The sequence below is a fragment of the Pygocentrus nattereri genome, chromosome 1 (assembly GCF_015220715.1).
Source record: "Pygocentrus nattereri isolate fPygNat1 chromosome 1, fPygNat1.pri, whole genome shotgun sequence".
Classification (NCBI taxonomy): Eukaryota; Metazoa; Chordata; class Actinopteri; order Characiformes; family Serrasalmidae; genus Pygocentrus; species Pygocentrus nattereri.
The window spans coordinates 54335060-54358132 of record NC_051211.1 but is presented as its reverse complement, the minus strand read 5'-3'; the positions used below and the strand labels follow the sequence as shown (position 1 = coordinate 54358132).

The window sequence follows — 23073 nt, the reverse complement described above, 5'->3', positions numbered from 1 at the left end:
TGTAATCTTAATGCTGAAGTGAGTGTTAAGCAGACTATCAGATTATACAGATACTCTATCCTGTACGACTCACCCAGTTAAATCACTTACAAATTACAATACTGGAGCTCCTCCAGGAATACTAATCCAGCTCCAATAGGGCTTTGGCAAAGGTGGGCAGGTTTAAGTGAGGAACACCTTGAATTTTTTTTCAGCCAGATATCTGCCCAGAAAGTAAGAAGAAAAGGCTTCAACCCTTTACAGAAGCACAACAGGTGAACTGTGAAGTTGAGACTCACATTTTAATATAATATTAAAGGTTGACTTTAACAGAACAGTGATATATTCCATCAGTGTACAGCCTTTTACACACAGACAGAACCTCCACACCCAGAACTGAATGTACGTTCAACAATTTTGCCAAAATTCATCAACATATTTCAAACAGTCCAACTGCATTTAATTGATTGATTTCTTGGAATTCCATTGCATTAATGTGCATTACAAATGAGAACATTTCCTTCTCCAGTAAAGCTATTATTCTGGAGATGCAAAGACCATGACAGCAATGATAAACGCTTAAAAAAATATAGGTTTCTAAACAGCTTTTGACTTGGGTGAACAATTATTTGGACAAACATTCAACTGGTACAGAACCACTGCATTATGTGGAGGTTCTAAAGGTTTTGAGGCGTTTCTTTAAAGATCCCCTCACTGACAGGTGACTTAGGGAGCTAAGAGTGGTTCTTTTATGACAGTGGTTCTTAAACTGGTCCTCAGAGACCCCCAGATGGTCCTCAAATTGTCTCCAACCCAACTTGCAACGCACAGGGATAGAGCAAAAATGTCTCGGGGACCCTGAGGACTGGTTTGAGAGCCACTTGACATTCTGGTGGACCTTTTTTCATCTGTGGAAACTGGGTCTGACTACAGCTGCTCATGGAGAGGTTGGAGGTTCGGGGGTCTATTGGCTTGCCAGAGCCATCTTCCTCTTTAGAGACTCGGGCATCTCTGGTGGTGGAGGGCGGGGCAGGCGGAAGTACACCTTCACCGAATCGTAGATGAACCACTGCAGGGCGGTCAGCGTGCCGATCATGATGATACGAGCAAAGAGCCCCTTCCACACACCTGCAGCGAAAACATAGCAGTTGAATTACATAAATATACACTGTGAGTCCAAAAGTATCCAAAGAGTGAATTCAGCTACTTTAAGGTGCACACACTGCCGATACAGGTGTTCACAGCTGGCGTAATCTCCACAGAAGAGCAAGAGAATGGGACGGTCTAGAGCAGCTGACCTTTTCAAATAAGACTTCAGACAATTAACTTGGCAACATGCAGGTAGGTAATAATAAAATAATCCTCCTCTACAGTAAAATAAAGCTCAGCTGGTCCTTCAACACAGTTTAACAGTAAATGGTCTTAAACGCTGGAGTTAATGTAGAACTGCTGATTCACCCTTTAACCCTGAAGATCAGCGCAGACGGCTGGTCACCATAGCAACACAGACAACAGTCTCGCCCAGCTAGTAGCTATGAAACGGCAAAGAGAGAGATTTAAGACGGACATCGATAATCTGGAGACGAATGGACTGATTAGTGTTTATAGTCACTCCGATTAATCCGATTAATGATACGATTAATCTGCAACAAGAAACTGACAAACAGTACAAAGTCACAAAGCTAATGTCAGCTTCTCGTTCCACCTTAAATGGTGCAGCAGTTACATTCTGGTCCATTTAAGATGGAACTGGAAAATTATAACAAGCAGCCTCATGAAAGTGGAATGTTAAGAGACAAGTTAGAAGAAATCACTTCACTTCTGAGGAAAAGTTTCCTGCTGGAGATGTGAGAAAAGCGGCTATAGCTGAGCTACAGCTTAATGCAGAGCACAGTAAGTCGGTGTTTTTGTTTATTTTATATTTTATAGCCTGGACTAGAACATCAGCGCAAACTGAGACACATTTACAGACAAGATGGTAAAATGGACATAAAATGTTGTGGCTTCCAAGGTGGTTTGATTTTTTTTGTTGAAAGGACAAAATTTCTCTTCCTAACATTTGGGTTTTTATTCATATTATTATTATTATTAGCATTGTTAATATTATTATTATTATTATTGCTATAAAAAGTGGTAAGGTGGCCTTCTCCCATCATGGCCCTAATCTTTGGATCTCCTGTCCTGATAACCCGGAGGCTCTGGAAGATTTGAGATCATATTAAAGAGGAAGGTTAAGCTTTTAGTGCACCTGCACTCCCAAAACATTTCATTTTATTCTTTTTATTCTGTGATGATCTACAGCCACCAAATCACAGCCGTGATGTTATTTCACGATAACGCACTCCCCCTGTGTTCTGTTGCTTAAGTATGAGACAGATGGGATCTACTCCATTAAGCACAGATAATAACTTTGAATATGTAAATTTGATTACAGTATTTTCTCTTTATTTCTTTTCTACTGTTGAAGGTTTACTAGTAAGCATCAGCTAAAACTGCAGGTTCTTAATGTGTCCATAGTGGTAGTACATTATTATCCATGAGTTATTATAGTAAAAAGGGTTCTAGACAGTCCCAAAAAGGTTCTATGGTTTATAGCAATAGCAGACCCCTCTTTTGGTTCTATATAGAACCAGCTTTAAAACAGTTCTTTAAAGAAAGGCTTCAGCAATAGAATGGGACGCTCTTTAGCAGCAGCACGTGAACTTAACGTCACTGGTCAGCGAGATTTGGTCACCGCTTTGAATTTGAGGCGTTTATTTCATTATAACTTGATTCTTGATGCCATACAGCTTTCTCAATTATTATGGAATCATCTACAGTTCACCATCAAAAGCTCTTTGTTTTTAAGCTTTCAACAAATTATCTGAATAATAGCAGCATCATCATCATCATCATCATCATCATCATCATCGTTAACCGCTTAGTCCAGATAGGGTCGTGGTAGCAGTTGGGAGAGCAGAGAATCCCAGACGACCCTGTCCCTCGCAAATTCCTCCAGCTCATTCCCGGAGACCCCAAGCCGCTTCCGAGGCCAACTTAGAGATGTAATCCCTCCAACGGGTCCTAGGACGACCCCGGGGTCTTATCCTGGTAGGCCGTGCCTGGTACACCCCCACCGGGAGGCGTCCAGGGGGCATCCGGATCAGATGCCCAAGCCACCTTAGCTGGCTCCTCTCAATGTGGAGGAGTAGTGGCTCTACTCCGAACTCCTCCCGGATAATTACATTTACATTTAAGGCATTTGGCAGACGCTCTTTTATCCAGAGCGACTTACGATGTGATCTTTTTTTTACACAGGGAGGCCAAGGCAGGGTTAGGAGTCTTGCCCAAGGACTCTTATTGGTATAGTGTAGGATGCTTACCCAGGTGGGGGATTGAACCCCAGTCTACAGCATAGAAGGCAAAAGAGTTAACCACTACACCAACCAACTACCGATAACCACGGATCTCATTACAGAATGTTTTTATACATTAATCCACAACAAAAGTCGTGTTACATTATTTACAATAGTGATTCCAAACTTCTGGACTCTAGTCTATGCTCATTAGCGATTGCGTAACAAAAGGAATGCGCGAGTGTAAACATCTGAATTGCCCCTTTAGAAAAGCCACACATGTGTAAAGTTCACTTTTTTTCGGGTCCTAGTTCAGTGAAGGGCCCGTCGTTATTTCTCAACATCTTGGCGATTGTTGTGTCACTGCTGGAGAAAAAGAGAACTGGGGGATCTGCAGGAGAGAGGTCATCTGACCAAGACACAAGGAGGCCTAAATCTGGTGTAATTCAGTCTGACGCACTTTACTGCACGGTCAACAGAAGCTCACATCTAAACTAGGTATTAAGAGTTTTATCCCAAAATGCCGTCTATTTGTAGCTATTTTGAACGTAACGTTTATAAAAGAATAACAGCTGTATAAAGGAAATATGTAATGTCCACTCCTATCAATACACACCGGATTAGGCGTAACATCATGACCACCTCCTTATTTCTGCGCTCACTGTCCACTTTATCAGCTCCACTTACTGTATAGCTGCACTCTGTAGTTCTACAGTTACAGACTGTAGTCCATCTGTTTCTCTGATACTCTGTTACCCTGTTCTTCAGTGGTCAGGACCCCCATGGACCCTCACAGAGCAGGTACTATTTGGGTGGTGGATCATTCTCAGCACTGCAGTAACACTGATGTGGTGGTGGTGTGTTAGTGTGTGTTGCGCTGGTCTGAGTGGATCAGACACAGCAGTGCTGCTGGAGTTTTTAAACACCTCAGTGTCGCTGCTGGACTGAGAACAGTCCACCAACCAAAATATCCAGCCAGCAGCGTCCTGTGACCACTGATGAAGGTCTAGAGGATGACCAGCACAAACTGTGCAGCAGCAGATGAGCTGTCGTCTCTGACTTTACATCTACAAGGTGGACCAACAAGGCAGGAGTGTCTAATAGAGTGGACAGTGAGTGGACACAGTGTTTAAAAACTCCAGCAGGACTGCTGTGTCTGATCCACTTGGACCAGCACAACACACCACTACCATCTCAGTGTTGCTGCAGTGCTGAGAATGACCCACCACCCAAATAGTACCTGCTCTGTGAGGGTCCATGGGGGTCCTGACCACTGAAGAACAGGGTAACAGAGTATCAGAGAAACAGATGGACTACAGTCTGTAACTGTAGAACTACAGAGTGCAGCTATACAGTAAGTGGAGCTGATGAAGTGGACAGTGAGCACAGAAACACGGAGGTGGTTATGATGTTACGCCTGATCGGTGTATTTGGCTAATAGGTAATGCAGCTCCGTGATATTGGGGATGAAGTCACTCAGCTCCATTTGGGAATCTTTTTGTTTATTTCTCATGTGACTATATTTATCTCACATATCGGAAATGTTGGAATGCAATATGCAAATGTCTGGGTGCCCAGACTGTATTTCGTTTGGTTAACTTTGGAAGGCAAAATGCAGCCCTAATGAGGATCAGTGAAAAGCGATCATTAGATTCAGAACGAAACATGAGACTGAAGAAGTTCAGATATACGCAGAACCGTCTGCTCTAAAGCCAGCAGTTGTGGGACAAGAGCAACCCCAGGTGGTCACTAAGAACACTGCACACTCTATGTGTCTGTGTGCGCTTGGACAGATCACAGTCTCAAATGACCCCTGTCCCAACCCCCCACACCCCCCCACTTTTTTTGAAACAACTAAAGAAAAAACTACATCTACATCTGCCATGAACTGAGCTGGAAAAAAAATAAACAGTTTGTACAGTAATATTTTAAATCTTTTAAATCTTTTCTGTAGAATTTAATCACTGATATGTAAACAAAGTCATTCAGATTGGTTTGGTGTAAAATGATTCATTGAAGAGACTCAGATTTCCTTACAGTGGTGGTGATAGGAACCAGGGGTCATTATACACACTTGATGGCCAGGAGTATGTGGATACCTAACCATGAGGTTGTTGGTCATCCCTTTTCAAAATCATAGGCATTAATACAGAGTTGCCCCTGCCACACTTTGCAGCTACAACAGCCTCCACTCTTCTGGGAAGCTTTCAACAAGATGTTGGAGAGAGTTTGTGGGAATTTGTGCGCATTCAGTCAAAAGAGCATTTGTGAGGTCAGACAGTGATGTTGGACGAGAGGGTCTGGCTCACAGTGAGGGCTCTGTGAGGGCCACTGGAGTTCCTCCACACCAAATTGACCACTGCATGTGTTTATGGAGCTGCTTTGTGCTCAGGGGTTCAGTCATGCTGGAACAGGAAAGGCTCTTCTCCAAACTGCTGACACAAAGCTGGAAGCATATAATTGTGTAAAATGTCTTTGTGCTGTAGCATCAACATCACCCTTCACTGGAACTGAGAGCCCAAACCCTGAAAAACAGCCCAGCCCATTATCCCTCCTCCACCAAACTTTACTGGCACTATGTATTCTGGTAGGTAGCGTTCTCCCGGCATCCACCAAACCCAGATTCATCATCAGACTGCCAGATAGAGAAGCTGGTTCATCACTCCAAAGAACATATTTCCACTTCTGCTTTACACCACTCCAGCCAACACTTGGCATTGCGCATAGTGACCTTAGACTTATATGCAGCTGCTCAGCCATGAAAACCACATTTCATGAAGCTCGTAATGCACAGTTTTCATGTTGATGTTGCTTCCAGAGGGTCGTCTGGTGAGTGATACACTTCAGCACACAGCGTGAGTTTATGTGGTCTACTGCTTCTTGGCTGAGCTGTTGTTGCTCCTAGAAGCTTCCATTTCACAATAATAGCACTTACAGTTGTCTGGGGCAGCTCTAGCACTGCAGAAATTTCACAACCTGACTTGTGGCAGAGGTGGCATCCTATAACAGCTCAACGTATAAAGCCTCGGAGCTCTTTAGTACGACCCTCTACTGCCAGTGTCTATGGAGACTGCATGGCTGTGTGCTTGATTTTATCCACCTATTAGCAAGAGGTATGACTGAAAGACCTGAACTCTATAATTAGGAGTGTTGGCCATACTTTTGACCATATAGCGTATATATAACATATATTACTTTATTCATTTTCCAAAAAGGTACTAGTGAACCTACACATGTCTAATGTAACATTAATGATGGTAAAATATTGGGTAACCTGGAGACAAAAATGTTTGCAGAAAAAATGTGTTTTAGGTCAAAGCCTTATATTAAAAGTATGGAAAAATAGTGTTTTAAGCATCAGGAAACATATTCATAACTTTTTTTTGTGTAATATCTTTCTGCAAGGTAACTTTTAGACACATTCAGATGTCTGGTTCCTATCAACACCACTGTGAACAATGCTGATTTGTTGGGTGTCTTTAGAAAGGCATATTTCACATCAAACCACTCCGATTGACCTGTTTACATCTTAAAGATTTACCTATTCACAACGTTTGAACAGTTAATGTAATTCCCCTTTAAATAAGGTGGCCTTCATTTATTTAGTCTTTACATTTAGTCTTCGAATTTCTGCATCTGCAGTAGACTGCCTCCAGTTTTTGAGCCGGGCCATGAGGTCTGAGGCCTCTGGGAACTGGCCCGGTCACTGATCCATCGCTGTATACGTGTCCACGTGAACTGAAAGACTCACCTTTGGGCCCCAGTCTCTTAAGCACCTGTGCAGCCGAGCTGCCTTTCTCCTTGTTCAGCACAGACACCACCGAGTCAGCTGGGTGAGACACCACGGCACAGAACACGCCAGCTAGACGGGGAGAAAAGCCCAGAGTTCAGATAAGAGTTCAGAACAGAACCTGTGGCATAAAGAGCTGCACTCACTCCTCATAAACACTGTTCAATTTCCTTATTAATATCGATATAATATTAATAACGAGCTTAATAAACAGCGAGAGCTGCGCTTTTTTGCCAATCTGCGATTCAAGCATTTCTTTATTTCTCTGCATCTCAAATCGAGCTGCTTGAGCCCAAATACTACTTTTCAAAACACAGTAGCGGTGCAGAGGTTTGGGTGCCCCTGGTCAAATTTCAGGTTTTGTTGACTTCCTAAGTGTAAATAAGTGAACACGCCCCCTACAGGGAACCCGCTTCTGCACATTTTAATGCACAGTGAGGAACTGTTTACTTACCCAGTTCAACCCTTTAAAATCTCAGGCTTATTACATACCAGGTCGTTACTACAGGGACTTAACTGCAAACTGGCTGAACGGTTCTTTATAGAAGTGTGTAATAAAACTCTGGGCCCACTAAATGTCATATTTAAGTGTGTCCCCTGTAGAGGCCATAACCCATTTTCATTTAGGAACTGAGGGTATTCAAACGTTTGCATGTGAGTGTAACACGCTCCCTTAGCCTCTTTAACACCTTGAGACCACCGGTGGGTCCAAACCGCTCTCGGTCATGTTCTTCATAACGTTCATACTCCATAAGCTCCATTCAGAAGCTGGGCGTCGTGTGAGGCTGTAGCTCTTCTCTCCAGTCTAATAGACGGTGATGTCATTTTAAACCCTTATAATAAAAGAAGCTGAACTTTGTTTTTGAAGTTTGTTTTTCTACTGAAAGTCGACCCGTTTTTCCCCAAATCTGGGCTCTAAACTATAAACAGACGGCGTCTCTTCAGTGGCATATGATCCGAACACAAGTTCATTTTTTCTATTTTTCAACAAATTCTCATTAATACAGGAATTAAAGCTATGTAATTCATAAGTAGCACGTATTTCTGTTTATTTTAATGCTGGATTTCTGTTCATTTGCTGAGCAAATAAGCATAACTTGACCACGGGTGTTCAAACTGTGGCATATGACTGTATATAACCACTGCCTTTACTATAGAACCCTTGGGGAACCATTGTTAAGAATAATAATAATAATAATAATTTAATATTTTTTAATGTTATAACGCTTCATGTTGGTGGCAGATCAAAGTGCTTTACAGACAGGAGATAAAGCTTAACAGTAATACAGAAAATTATAAGCACACATTTAGAATCACTGAAGAAAATGACACATCAAATTAAAGGATAACTAGTTTTAATTAAACAGTTAAAGAGCTGCGTTTTTAGGTGCTTCTTAAAAGTGAGCACTGAGCTTGACAGTCTAATAAAAGGTGAACCGAGCTCCGCAGTTCAGGTATTCGGTATTTCACAGAGGGTGTTTGCAGAAGGGGAGCATCTGCAGATCTAAGATCAAAACCAGACAGACACTCTGTGATGTAAGGAGCTTTAAGGTCATGTAGAGCCTTAAAAACTAGCAGCAGAGCTTTAAAACCTATCCTTGTTTTTGTTAGGGAGCGGTTTCTACGGGCGCAGTAGTAGTAATATACCATCATAACTACACGTTACCTCACACACATACTGTAACATGCGGTTCTACTGATGTCCGATGACGTCCCAAGTCACTCACCAATGTAGCCCGCTACGAAGGTGACCACGAGCTGCTCGGGTTTGGAGCAGGCGCTGCGAGGCTTCGGCACCACGTACTTGTAGAGCATCTCCACGGTGCGCTCGAAGCAGGCGAACTTCATCATGGTGTAGGGGATCTGCCGCAGCCACAGCGGGTAAACACCTTTGTAGAAGCTGTGAGGACAAGAAGAGGCATCTGTCCAAGGTACGTATCCGTCCACACGCTCCTTTCTGAACCTTCAAGACGCTTATTGCTTTTTTTATTTACATTTTCAAATGGCAGTGACAGGCATTAAAACCGAGAGCCTGTTTGAGTTGCCAGGTTTCATTACATCAGAGGAAATTTATTTACTGGTCCACAGTCTATACAAACACTTAGGAGCCTGTTTAATGTACTTTATATAGCATATTTATGCTCACCAAATATGACTTTATGGGTCCAAACTGGTCCTAATGACTGGAACAGAGTGCACTAATAAGCCAACAAACTCTCAAAATGTAAATAGGCATTAATATATAGATCAAGATGTTGTAAAACCCAAGTAGCACATCTTTAGGACTCAGTATTCACTTTTCAAGTATTCAGACACGTTTTTGTTATTTAATATACTTCCAGTACCTATATGAACTTCTCTCTCCCTCTCTCTCTATACCATGTAGTGGTGGCGTGTTAGTGTGTGTTGCACTGGTGTGAGTGGATCAGACAAGCCACTGGATAATGTTTTACTGGCTCCTGGCATGAATTAGGGTGTGCTTAATGTAAATGAGGTGCTGGTTGGCCGGCGCTTGATTTCACGCACCGAGGCGCCACTGATGCGTCATTTATGCTCAAATCTCTGTAGAAAAAGTTTCATAAATCAGTTGCAAAGAAGTTCATCCAATGTTAAAGGCGATTATTTTATTTAACACACATTTGATGAATAAGGGCCAATATGTATGTAAATCTGAATTAGATATACGCACTGGAAGCATATTAAATAATAAATAAAGTGTCTGATTACTTGAAAAAATGAAAGTGAATACTTTTTGAATACTTGGGTATTACATCATCTTGATCTATGTATTAATGTTTATTACTTTACATTGGGAGAGTTTGTTTACTTATTAATGCACTCTGTTCCAGTCATTAAGACCAATTTGGAGTCATGAGGTAATTTTGAGCATAAATATGATATCAGTTACATTAAATAAGTGTTTAATAAAGACTGTGGACCAATGAATAGATTTTCTCTGATGTAATAAAACCTTATTTCCCCTCACTGCAAGTTTTGAGCAACGCTTCACATGATCGTGCCCGTTATGCTCATTCTCACGATGCTCAGCCTCCAGTAACTGAACCGTACTCACGCCCACAGTCCCTCCTCGGCATACATCTTTGGGGCGCACTCTCTCAGGGTGCTGGCGTATCCCGGCTGCGTCTGGATACGCACTTTACACGCCTCCATGGGTGCCAGCGCAATGTCAGCGAAGAACTCTGCGCTGGCAGAGGCGGCCAAGTAAACAGACGTCCTCCACAGGTAGGCGTTCTCCTGTTTAAGAGAGATGACCGAAGAAGCAAACCTGATCTTATCTTATCTTGCGGCATCTTATCTCCAGTTAGGAAATCCTAACTTACTCGTTCAAAGTCGAGAATCAACTGTCATGTCTGTTACCTAGCAACTGACTATATGCGTACAGCTGAAACGTAACCACGTAACCAAAATAGTCAAGTTAGTTAAGTCAGACAGCTACAGTTACTGATGTAAAAATAGGCAAACAGAACTAAAGTGTGGTAAACTGTAAGTAGTTAATACTGTGAGAGCGCCCCCTGCTGTTTATCAGTTGCTCTCAGTTTCAGTCTCCGTTTCCCAAACGCTTTAGCCGAGCGAGCTGACGTTCCTCCTCCTAATAAACAGACACACATTCAGCTCCGCCTCCTCATTATTCACCACCATCGCTGTAATATTTCATCATCAACATTAACACAGGAAGGTGATCAGAGGGGCAGTGGAGTTCGAGTCGGCAGCGTCTGAGATGTTTAAAACGCAGAGTTAGAAGAGAAAAACATCTCCCAGTGAAAGCCACGTTTTACAGTAGAAATAAATGGAGCTCATGATGCTGGTAGTGAACTACGCTGCCTGACTCAGCTGCCTCAGAACCAGAGAAACGGACGTCAAACAGAAGTCGGGACCCTGCTGGGGTTCATCCTAAAGTTAGGACAGGATTTAGGAGGTTTAGTCTAGTTAGGATGTTTGCGTGATGCTGTTTTCTGATCTGGAGTTAATGATGAGATTATAAAGGTAGGAACTGAAATTCTGGAATAGCTATGGTCCGGAATTCATTCCCTACTGAAGTCGTCATGGTGACTAAACAGGTAAGATAATACAGCTCATTTAGCGCACCTCTCCCAGCATGTCGTTATAAAAGGCCTTGAAGAGCTCGTAGAAGCCAAACTTGCAGAGGCCTTGCATGGAGTAGCCAATGAAGGTCGGGGCCCAGCCTCGGCCCAGGCCCCTGAAGCCGTCCTCCCTCAGAGTTACGGAGAAGCCGTTGAAGATGGACTTGTATTTGTCTGGGTTCACCTGAAAGACAATGTACAGTCAGTTACAACCTCCTTTCTCCTCTAAATGGCTTATGGATGTCTGTGAATTCACGTGTGGACTTCAGATCGTTTTCTTAGAGGACGCAGAAAAATGCAGGTGCAAACCTGGATGCGGCATTTGACCAGGTCAAGGGGCACGACTGCCGTATGCGTGAGTCCACAGCTCAGGATGCCTCCAAAGCCACAGAGGGCGTAGTATTTGTTGGACCCGTACTCACAGCTCACACCCGCCTCTACAAAGGAAGCAAGCAAAGCAAAGCAGTTCCAGAGCAGCTTCTGTTGAAATTATGGCTGCAGGACATGGACATACACGCAATGCTTGATGCTGCTGGATTTGACGATGGAAAGCAACGTTAGATCCTCACCAGAAGTTCTTCTAATGAAACCCTTATATTACCCTCCTCTCTTCTCCCAAGGGTGGGGTTTAGAAATCAGCTTTATTTGTCTTGAGACCCTCTTAAAGAGGACTCTCCTCTGATGTTTCACAATTCCTGCAGGATGAAATGGTTGAGAAGGAAGCAGACTCGGTTCAGTGGGAAACTCTAGAGAAACTTACCGAGCCAGAACTGTTCACAGTGGTGGTCCTGTGGGGGTCCTGTGGCCGGGCTCACAAAAGCTTTCTTAAGAAAATACTTATGAGGGTTCTTAAGACAAACACCAAGAAGTTCATAAGAATGTTCTTAAATGTCGTTCTTGGGAAAAATGAAGATATTCTCACGATAATCTTGATTATTTTCTTGGTTTGTTTTTTCATTTTACGACATACCATAAATGACGCAAAACACATTTTGAATTTGTATGAACTGTTATTCAGTTTAATCCACTCAGAGAAGCAACACGGAGGAAAAACATCACACCAAGCGTTTAGAGGTGACGGAGGGATGAAGAAACAGCCAAGAAGAAAAAAATCCACACGGGAAAATGTGATAACTGTGGGACGAGGACGAGGACGAGGACGAGGAGCAGCAGAGGCAGCGTCCCGGAGAAATTTCGATGCTGACCTCGTCGACTGTCACTGCCTAAGACGAGTGCAAGGCTGTCGTAGGGTGGAGAAAACCACACATTAGAAAAAAGTCCAAAAACACTAAATAAGAGAATTCTTAAGAGGTTACTTAAAGAACAGCAATTCCTTGTAATCCTTTTCTTGAGAATGAAGTGAGGAAGAACTCATATTTAAGAAGATTCTCTGTTCTAAGACATTTTTGTGAACCTGGCCCAAGACGCCCGCCTCTAAAAGCTGCCTCACAGAAAGGCACATACAAGGTGCTGTAAGGCAAACAGTCCCTTCATTATTTTCAGATTTATGACGATTTTCCATCATCAACATTCCCCATAAACTCAGGAGACCCGTGCAGGTTCCCTGCTGGTTCTGGATAGTAAATAAAACGTCTATATTTGTGTTGCAGTCATGGCGACATCAGTCTGATCACACCTCAACCATTTAAGCAGAAATCTGAAAACCATTGATGGAATTCTACAGAAGTCCAGGTGGATGTCTGTAGAGGCTCCTGCACGTATGACTGCATATTATTTTACATAATTTAACGAAATCTGTGATCATTTTCTCTGCAAATCATTTTCATTTATAATACTTTTATTTTGCTTTTGTCATGATTTTGATGCTTTGCTGAAATTATTTCACCTTACATGGGAATTCTATGGAAGTCCGGAGAGGCCTTGAGGTAGATATAACTTTCTGGATTGTTATCATGAGATAACAAGTTAATTTAATCTTGTGAATTCACAATAACAACTGAGGTGGAGAGGCACATACAAGGTGCTGTAAGCTAAACTTCATTTCAGATTTATGACAATTTTCCCATCATTAACATTCCATATAAACTCAGGAGACTCCTGTAGGTTCACTGGTGATCCTGGATAGTTGTCGTCATGGGGACATCAGTCCCATCTCCAGAGTCCAGATGCCATGAGGTAGATATCACTTACTGGATTGTTATGCTGAGATAACAAGTAAATGATCTTATTATCTTGAAATAACGATTTAGTTATCTTGTCATCTTGAGATAACAAAAGTTTTCATGAGATAACAAGCTAATTATCTTGTGATCTCAGGATAACAAAGTTGTTTTCTTGAGATAACAAGTTCATTTAATCTTGTGATTTCACGATAACAACTTTACAACTTTGGTTAGTTATCTTGTGATCATTAACTTGTATAATACAATTACATTATACAATATAATCAGCTTATTATCTCAATAAAACAACTTTGTTATCCTGAGATCACAAGACAATTAACGTTATCTCATGATAACAATCCAAAAAGTTATATCTACCTCAAGGCCTCTCTGGACTTCCGCAGAATTCCCATTTAAGGTGAAATAATTTCAGCAAAGCAACAAAATCATGACAAAAGCAAAATAAAAGTATTATAAATAAAAATGATTTGCAGAGAAAATGATCACAGATTTCGTTAAATTATGTAAAATAATATGCAGTCATACGTGCAGGAGCCTCTACAATCAACCATTTCACACCAAACCACTCTGAATTACTCTGTTTACGTCTTATTAAATGAAATATGCAGGAATTTTGGGAAATGAGTGGAATTCCCCTTTAGCACCTTCACTGCTCAGTGTATTAATGTAGGGTAGGTACCATCGTAAGAAGCTGCGGCGAGTTTGCGGCGAGCGCCTCCCTTTGAGTGGGGAGCGCGTCTCCCTTCGTCTCGCTGGTGGAAGGAGATTAACGGGGAGTGGAAGGGATTGGCCCGAGCTAACTGCGTTAGCGTGGACGGGTACATGGTCAGGTCAGAGGCTTAGCTGCACAGGGATAAAAGAACAGACAGGTGAGGTTAGAGAGGTTACCTACTCTGAAGGTAAAGTGCTGCTATTCACTGACATAAAAAACAGAAACAGTCAAAAATAAGTAAAATAAAACAAAAGTGCTCAATGTTTTGTTGGTAAAGCTCTAATCTTCCCCTTTTTCTGATCCCCTTGGTCTAAAATGAAATGCCACAACTTTAAAGTAAGAAGAGCGAGCAACAGTAAAGCAGCCCAGGAGCTGAAACAATTCAGGAATAAATAAAAAAAGAAAAGAAAAAATAAATTAAGAACAGAGGAAAATTCAGGAAATAATAAATAGAACAATAAATGTGAAGCACTCAAATGGACCTGATGAAAAGGCAGATTCCTTTCCTAAAAACTCGCTTCTGTTTTTTACAAACGCGCTTCTGTTTTTTACAAACGCGCTTCTGTTTTTTTTTACAAACGCGCTTCTGTTTTTTTACAAACGCGCTTCTGTTTTTTTTTTTACAAACTCGCTTCTGTTTTTTACAAACGCGCTTCTGTTTTTTACAAACGCGCTTCTGTTTTTTTACAAACGCGCTTCTGTTTTTTACAAACGCGCTTCTGTTTTTTACAAACACGCTTCTGTTTTTTACAAACGCGCTTCTGTTTTTTTTTACAAAAGCGCTTCTGTTTTTTTACAAACGCGCTTCTGTTTTTTTACAAACGCGCTTCTGTTTTTTTTTTACAAAAGCGCTTCTGTTTTTTTACAAACGCGCTTCTGTTTTTTTTTTACAAAAGCGCTTCTGTTTTTTTACAAACGCGCTTCTGTTTTTTACAAACGCGCTTCTGTTTTTTTACAAATGTGCTTCTGTTTTTTACAAACGCGCTTCTGTTTTTTACAAACTCGCTTCTGTTTTTTTTTACAAAAGCGCTTCTGTTTTTTTACAAACGCGCTTCTGTTTTTTTACAAACGCGCTTCTGTTTTTTTTTACAAAAGCTCTTCTGTTTTTTTACAAACGCGCTTCTGTTTTTTTTTACAAAAGCGCTTCTGTTTTTTTACAAACGCGCTTCTGTTTTTTACAAAAGCGCTTCTGTTTTTTTACAAACGCGCTTCTGTTTTTTTTACAAAAGCGCTTCTGTTTTTTTACAAATGCGCTTCTGTTTTTTACAAATGCGCTCCTGTTTTTTACAAACGCGCTTCTGTTTTTTACAAACGCGCTTCTGTTTTTTTACAAACGCGCTTCTGGTTTTTACAAACGCGCTTCTGTTTTTTACAAACACGCTTCTGTTTTTTTACAAACGCGCTTCTGTTTTTTACAAACGCGCTTCTGTTTTTTATTCAGGATCTTTTTGAGTAGATTCTTACGACTCTTCTTTTGTTTTTTTCTTGTTTTGTTCTGTTTATTTTTCTGTAAAGCTCCTTAAGTTGACGCTGTCGTGAAAAGTGTGCTAAATAAATAAAATGTATCATTATCTTTTTTTTTACTTTATTGCCATTAACACAGATTGACTGGCAATTAACACAGAAATTCCCCTCGAGGTCGGGGCTTCACTTATCATACACAACATGCATCTCCACACGTTCTACACCTCCACGCACAAAGCCCTGAGGTCACCAACAGCAGGTTCCCATCGTCTTATTAGAACAGGCCGTTTTCACTGTAGCTGGGCTGTCGTTTGTTCCATCATATAAACATGCTTGACCTTCTGTAACCACTGAACGCTTGATGGGGGATTAGGCTTCGTCCAATTAATAGTTATTAATTTTCTTACAACCATCAACAAAACATGCAGTATGTAACACTGACCACTGGTAAATCAGTGTTCAGCCAACACGTCCAGCAAGAACAATAATGGGTCCACGATTTTTCCCCAGCTCCTCTTTAATATCCTTCCAGAATGTCTTTGACAATGACAATCCCAGAAGACCCTCCAGCACTGTATTATTATTATTATTATTATTATTACTTGAGTTTTATCATTTGAAACACTCAGAAAGGTACAAACCCATTAAACTGAACCCAATCGAATGAAGAGTGCATTCTGCTCACCTCTAGAGGTCAAGAGAAAAATTATAAATCAAAAGTCCCCCCAGTTCTGGACGTCTGCATGCTTTAATAGACTGTTACCAGAATTCCGTTATTCCTAACGTCTGGGATCACAAGGTAAAGAAATGAAGGTTCTCACCTGTTCAGCGTGGGGACTGAACGGCTCCAGCAGCCTCTGGCCAGTCTCGGACATCAGATGACCTCGCTCAACTAAATCACTTCGTCCTTCTCTGACGTCAGAGAGAGGAAGAGTGGCTTTACGCCTGGGCAGAGATGGACGAGGGACGACTCTGAAACGTGCACGCAGGAACATGAGACGTTTGGCTGTGGAGAAATAAAACCTACCAATAAAAACTATTTTAAGTTTGTTCACTGTGAGAAAACTTTAAATGTTCCATCTAAACCGCAGGAACTGAGACGCTCTGCGTCCACTGAGTGATAAGAAAGGGTGACATATGTCGCAAGCCGCGTTTCAAGGGCTCAGAGTTAGTTAGGCCGGGGCAGCAGGAGGCGTAAGGAGATTAGGCCACTCTTTATAGAGACAGACTATTCCTGTCACGGTGACCAACCTGCAGTCCTGTGTGGTGGTGTGGCCTCCCTCCCTGCAGGAGATCACTGTCTGCAGCTTCCAGTCTCGCACCACACGCCTGTCTTCCACCGTCTGGAGAAACAGGATAAGACAGTGGATTAAAGGGGAACTCCACCAATTTGCCAGAATTTCTGTATAAATACATGGTTGAGATGTAAGCAGAGCCACTCAGAGTGGTTGTTCACAGTGCTGGTGATAGGAACCAGACGTCCACCTCTAAAAGCTCCTCACAGACTTGTATTATGCTTACGAATTGGCTGTCTGACAATGTCTTGCGATAGATTTAAGAAGATTTTGGCCTAAAACATTGTTTAAACTCCATTCATGGTGGAGGGAGACATGCAGGGCGCTGTGCGGCAAAATAGTCCCCAAAGAAAACTGATTATTCCAGATTTTCCATTTTCCATCATCAACATTCCATATAAGCTCAGAAGACTCGTGTAGGTTCTCTGGTGGTTCTATATAGTAAATGTCTATAATCTGTGTTGTAGTCATGGTGACGCCTGGTTCCCATCACCACCACTGTAAAGACATCAGTTTCCACAGTGGTGATGATGGGAACCAGACGTCCACCTCTGAAAGTTCCCTCATATGAATTCACTGCCTGATGTCTGAGACGATCACTATTATTTATCACTATTTTTCACTAACTGGTGGTTCTGGACAGTAAATAAAATGCCTATGTGTGTGTTGTCGTCATGGCGACCTCTGGTTCCCATCACCACCACTGTAAAGAGACCTCAGTCGGCAAGTTTCTCTACAGAGGAGCAATTTCACATCAAACCACTCAGAATGACTGAAAGACTGAAAGACTGAAGCAGAAAACCGGAACCGCTGGCGGAATGCCCCTCTGAGTAAGAGCACACAGGACAGAAAGGTTTGATATGAAGTTTATTTTGGCTTTCTACAAATAATATTGTGCCATCTACAGTATAAAAAACAAAAACAATCAGATTCAAAAGCCCAACCGAGGTCCTTCCGTCAGCTCCGCCCTCCCAACAAACACAAATAAATACATTGAGTACTTCAGACGACACATGTACTGAAATTCCAATGGCAGAGAGAAGCTGCTTCACATCAGCGCTTCACTCCTTACGCAAAGGTCTTAAATCCCCCAGTCAAATACATGATTAGTTGATTTAAAAGTGAAAGTGTGTTAACTGTTTATTTTCTCTCTGCTGGGTTTAGATTGGACAGATATAAATCATGAAAATGTGACGTTTGTACACAGACCACATTTATGGTTTATTTCCAATACGTTAAACTGAGTAAATTGACATTAATTGTGCAGTAAACTGTGCAGTGTGCTCTATTCAGAGGATGCGTTAACATAATTTCACTTTAAAAAACAAAAAAACACAACAACAAAAAAATCAATCCAATTTGCATATGACTGACTTTTACAAGCCAACAATGAACACAGTTGGGATCGCACAAACATTCTTTACCAATCGCAAATCACTGAGTGTGTTTACACGCACTCAATAATCCGATAACTGCAGAAAATCTGATTGTGTCAGTAATCTGATCCACGCGTTTACATACGATCAATAATCCGATAACTGCAGAAAATCTTATTGTGTCAGTAATCTGATCCACGCGTTTACATACGACCAATAATCCGATAACTGCAGAAAATCTGATTGTGTCAGTAATCTGATCCACGCGTTTACATACGACCAATAATCCGATAACTGCAGAAAATCTGATTGTGTCAGTAATCTGATCCACGCGTTTACATACGACCAATAATCCGATAACCGCAGAAAATCTGATTGTGTCAGTAATCTGATCCACGCGTTTACATACGATCAATAATCCGATAACTGCAGAAAATCTGATTTCGTCAGTAATCTGATCCACGCGTTTACATACGACCAATAATCCGATAACTGCAGAAAATCTGATTGTGTCAGTAATCTGATCCACGCGTTTACATACGACCAATAATCCGATAACTGCAGAAAATCTTATTGTGTCAGTAATCTGATCCACGCGTTTACATACGACCAATAATCCGATAACTGCAGAAAATCTGATTGTGTCAGTAATCTGATCCACGCGTTTACATACGACCAATAATTCGATAACTGCAGAAAATCTTATTGTGTCAGTAATCTGATCCACGCGTTTACATACGATCAATAATCCGATAACTGCAGAAAATCTGATTTCGTCAGTAATCTGATCCACGCGTTTACATACGACCAATAATCCGATAACCGCAGAAAATCTGATTGTGTCAGTAATCTGATCCACGCGTTTACATACGATCAATAATCCGATAACTGCAGAAAATCTTATTGTGTCAGTAATCTGATCCACGCGTTTACATACGACCAATAATCCGATAACTGCAGAAAATCTGATTGTGTCAGTAATCTGATCCACGCGTTTACATACGACCAATAATCCGATAACCGCAGAAAATCTGATTGTGTCAGTAATCTGATCCACGCGTTTACATACGATCAATAATCCGATAACTGCAGAAAATCTTATTGTGTCAGTAATCTGATCCACGCGTTTACATACGATCAATAATCCGATAACTGCAGAAAATCTGATTTCGTCAGTAATCTGATCCACGCGTTTACATACGACCAATAATCCGATAACTGCAGAAAATCTGATTGTGTCAGTAATCTGATCCACGCGTTTACATACGACCAATAATCCAATAACTGCAGAAAATCTGATTGTGTCAGTAATCTGATCCACGCGTTTACATACGATCAATAATCCGATAACTGCAGAAAATCTGATTTCGTCAGTAATCTGATCCACGCGTTTACATACGACCAATAATCCGATAACCGCAGAAAATCTGATTGTGTCAGTAATCTGATCCACGCGTTTACATACGATCAATAATCCGATAACTGCAGAAAATCTTATTGTGTCAGTAATCTGATCCACGCGTTTACATACGACCAATAATCCGATAACTGCAGAAAATCTTATTGTGTCAGTAATCTGATCCACGCGTTTACATACGACCAATAATCCGATAACTGCAGAAAATCAGATTGTGTCAGTAATCTGATCCACGCGTTTACATACGACCAATAATCCGATAACTGCAGAAAATCTTATTGTGTCAGTAATCTGATCCACGCGTTTACATACGACCAATAATCCGATAACTGCAGAAAATCTGATTTCATCAGTAATCTGATCCACGCGTTTACATACGATCAATAATCCGATAACTGCAGAAAATCTTATTGTGTCAGTAATCTGATCCACGCGTTTACATACGACCAATAATCCGATAACTGCAGAAAATCGGATTTCATCAGTAATCTGATCCACGCGTTTACAGGCACTTGAGTAATCAGATAATGGGGAAACTCCAGGTCTACGTGAGTCAGACAGTAATCAGATTTCTGCTTTACATCCAGTCAACAAACTCACAGAAGACGCAAAATAAACGTAACGTAAACCTCAAACTTCATACGCAGCTTTTTTAAACATCGCGCCGCTTTACCTGAAAATATGAACTTAACATCGTCTAGAAGACGGAAGAATATTCAGATCCTATATTTCGTGTTTGGTTTCAGCGCCGCTCGACATCCAGAGTCTGATCTCGCGCAGACTGAGAAAGCCCACAGAAATCAGAGCGAGAGCTCACAGCACAGAGAAATCTGATCACGGAGCTAAAATCCAGCCTGTGTCCGATTCCTAGATCGGAGTGTGGAGTTTACATGACCATCTGAATAATCGGATGACTGCAGAAATCAGATTATGATCGGATTACTGAGCGCATATGTACACACTCATTTTTTAAAAACTGTATAAAGACAATTTTTACAATTCTAGACTATATTCTGAAATGAAAGAACATTGTCTATCAAAACTAATAAGGTCAATTATTATTTATTATTATTATTTTCACAATTACAAATGTAAAAATAATAAAAAATATGTTTACTTAAAGGGGAACTCCACCTCTTTTTGCCAATATCAGACGTCTTTACAGTGCTGGTGATGGGAACCAGGGGTCGCAGCTACAGTACAAGTACAGACATTTCGTTTACAATCCAAAACCAGCAGTGAACCTACACCCGTCTGCGCTGATGTATGAAAGTGTTTTCTTTGGGATCTAGTTTGCCTCCTAACACTATGTACAACACCTGTACATAATCTGCCATTAATTCACTTTAAAAACACGTTTCAGTCATAAAACTTCTGTAAAACAACGTCTCGGGTATCAGTTTTGCAACCCCTTCAGGTAATAAGTTTCCAGAAGTCAACTTTAAATGGCACTAAACTCTTCAGACGTCTGGTTCCCATCAAAAACACTGAACGACTCTGAATGACTGTTTACATCCAATTGAATTCGGCAGAATTTGGGTGGAGCTGCCCTTCAAGAGCCACGTGTTCCTGCTCTGTAAACAGAAGCCGACATGAACATTTTTCAATATACTGGCACCAGTTTGTGGCGTCATACCTGAATCAAAGTGATCCTCAAATGTTATGATGCTGCAAACGGGATTCACATACACAAATACTAAAAGAGGCGGCAGTGTTAAATGAAATGAGTAACGCTCTTAGAGAAATACGCGAAAATAAATGCGCAAACGTTTGTCACGCAGAGACGAGTCTGGCTCACCGTGAAACGGGATTCATGGGCTAGTGAGACGACCATTTGGTCTTAGTTTCAGTTCAGTTCAGTACAGCTTAAGGCGGACTTAATTAAGTGAAAGTAACTGCAGAGGCAAAGAGCTGAGAGTTAAAACCGTAGCTGGCTAACCCCTGAATCCAGAGCCACAGTGTGCCTTTACACATGTTCTCACACACACACACACACACGGTCACAGCTCCTTTGGCTAGTCCTTAATTTCATTTTCACATAGATGCTTCTTATTAACCCACCAAAAAGCATTCCCAGCACCAAAAAGAGCCCAAAACACAGACCCTCAAAACAGATGAGAAGAGAAAAAAAAATGTGTTCACACTTGGGGACCGAAGAGGTCCAGCTAAACCTGCAGAATCTCCTTTGTTTCTGGATGATGACCAGACGTCAGTGAGAAAGAGGAGGCCGAAGTTAGAGAATTTGTGGAGTACTGTCTTGTAATGGAAGAATGAAGGGGGGGGGGCATAGGTGGTCTTTTGACCGAGTGTCCGAGGCTGCTGAAGAGAAGTTCTGGCTGGGGCGAGAACCGAAGAGGGACGTGAGGGGAAGGGAGTTCATTTGCTGGTGCCCTTTAACGCGCCACTGCTTTCCGGCTGGCCGAATGGACTGATTTCGTTGGTCTCCATGGCTTGGTAAACAAAGAAAAGGAAGCCAGCCACGGCACTGAGGAGCAGCAGCTGCACCCACACTGGCAGGCGGCGCCGGGTTTTGGCCTGAACACTAGGCGGTGCTGCAGGCTTGGGAATGCTGGACAGAGGTACGGAAGAGAGGGGAGCAGAGGAGAGGGGGGTGGCGCTCGCGCGAGAGATGGACCGGCTCTCTGTGTAGGATGAGATGGTCTGTCTGAGCTCGGTGAGGCGTGGACGCAGTTCGTCCCTCCACGCGTCACTGAAGGGCCGGCCGGCTGCTCCTTTAATCGGCTGGCGACGGGTAGCGCTGAGGAAGAGGAATTGGGGAGGGGGAGAGAGAGAGAGAGAGAGAGAGAGAGAGAGAGAGAGAGAGAGAGAGAGAGAGAGAGAGAGAGAGAGAGAGAGAGAGAGACAGAGAGACAGACAGACAGACACAGAGAGAGAGAGACAGAGAGAGACAGAGACTAAATGAATAACATGCTAAAACAGTGTAAGGTACTGTATTTAAAGTGGCCACATGTTTGTCCACTTAATTTGTTTGCCTGATTTTATTAATGCTTGCAATTCGTTTTTAGATGATCATTAAAGTAGCTCTTTTTGATACCGTGCCTTTAAGACAGAAGACACTGATCAGCCATAACATCATGACCACCTCCTTGTTTCTACACTCACTGTCCACTTCATCAGCTCCACTTACTGTATAGCTGCACTCTGTAGTTCTACAGTTACAGACTGTAGTCCATCTGTTTCTCTGATACTCTGTTACCCTGTTCTTCAGTGGTCAGGACCCCCATGGACCCTCACAGAGCAGGTACTGTTTGGGTGGTGGGTCATTCTCAGCACTGCAGTAACACTGATGTGGTGGTGGTGTGTTAGTGTGTGTTGTGCTGGTAAGAGTGGATCAGACACAGCAGTGCTGCTGGAGTTTTTAAACACTGTGTCCACTCACTGTCCACTCTATTAGACACTCCTTCCTTGTCGGTCCACCTTGTAGATGTAAAGTCAGA

At 41.9% G+C, this 23073-nt stretch overlaps 2 protein-coding genes across 4 annotated transcripts in view; both read right to left on the bottom strand.

Moving 5' to 3' along the window:
• Nucleotides 1–262: 262 nt before the first annotated feature.
• On the bottom strand, nt 263–16666 carry slc25a3a (solute carrier family 25 member 3a). Its single transcript, XM_017715395.2, has 8 exons — nt 16349–16666; nt 14031–14194; nt 11517–11644; nt 11212–11391; nt 10178–10359; nt 8832–9004; nt 7066–7176; nt 263–1107 (listed from the first exon to the last, which is right to left on the bottom strand). Exons 2-8 carry the CDS (start codon nt 14173–14175, stop codon nt 944–946), a joined length of 1083 nt encoding a protein of 360 aa, XP_017570884.1. The 5' UTR covers nt 14176–14194; nt 16349–16666; the 3' UTR covers nt 263–943.
• A 3171-nt stretch (nt 16667–19837) lies between these two features.
• Nucleotides 19838–23073, bottom strand: part of tmpoa (thymopoietin a) — a 36413-nt gene continuing 33177 nt past the window's right edge. For all 3 annotated transcript variants that reach the window (XM_017715396.2, XM_017715397.2, XM_017715398.2), the window contains one exon: nt 19838–22373. In XM_017715396.2, the coding sequence (XP_017570885.1) occupies nt 21992–22373 (382 nt within the window). In that variant the 3' untranslated portion in view covers nt 19838–21991. The remainder of the gene's footprint in view (nt 22374–23073) is intronic.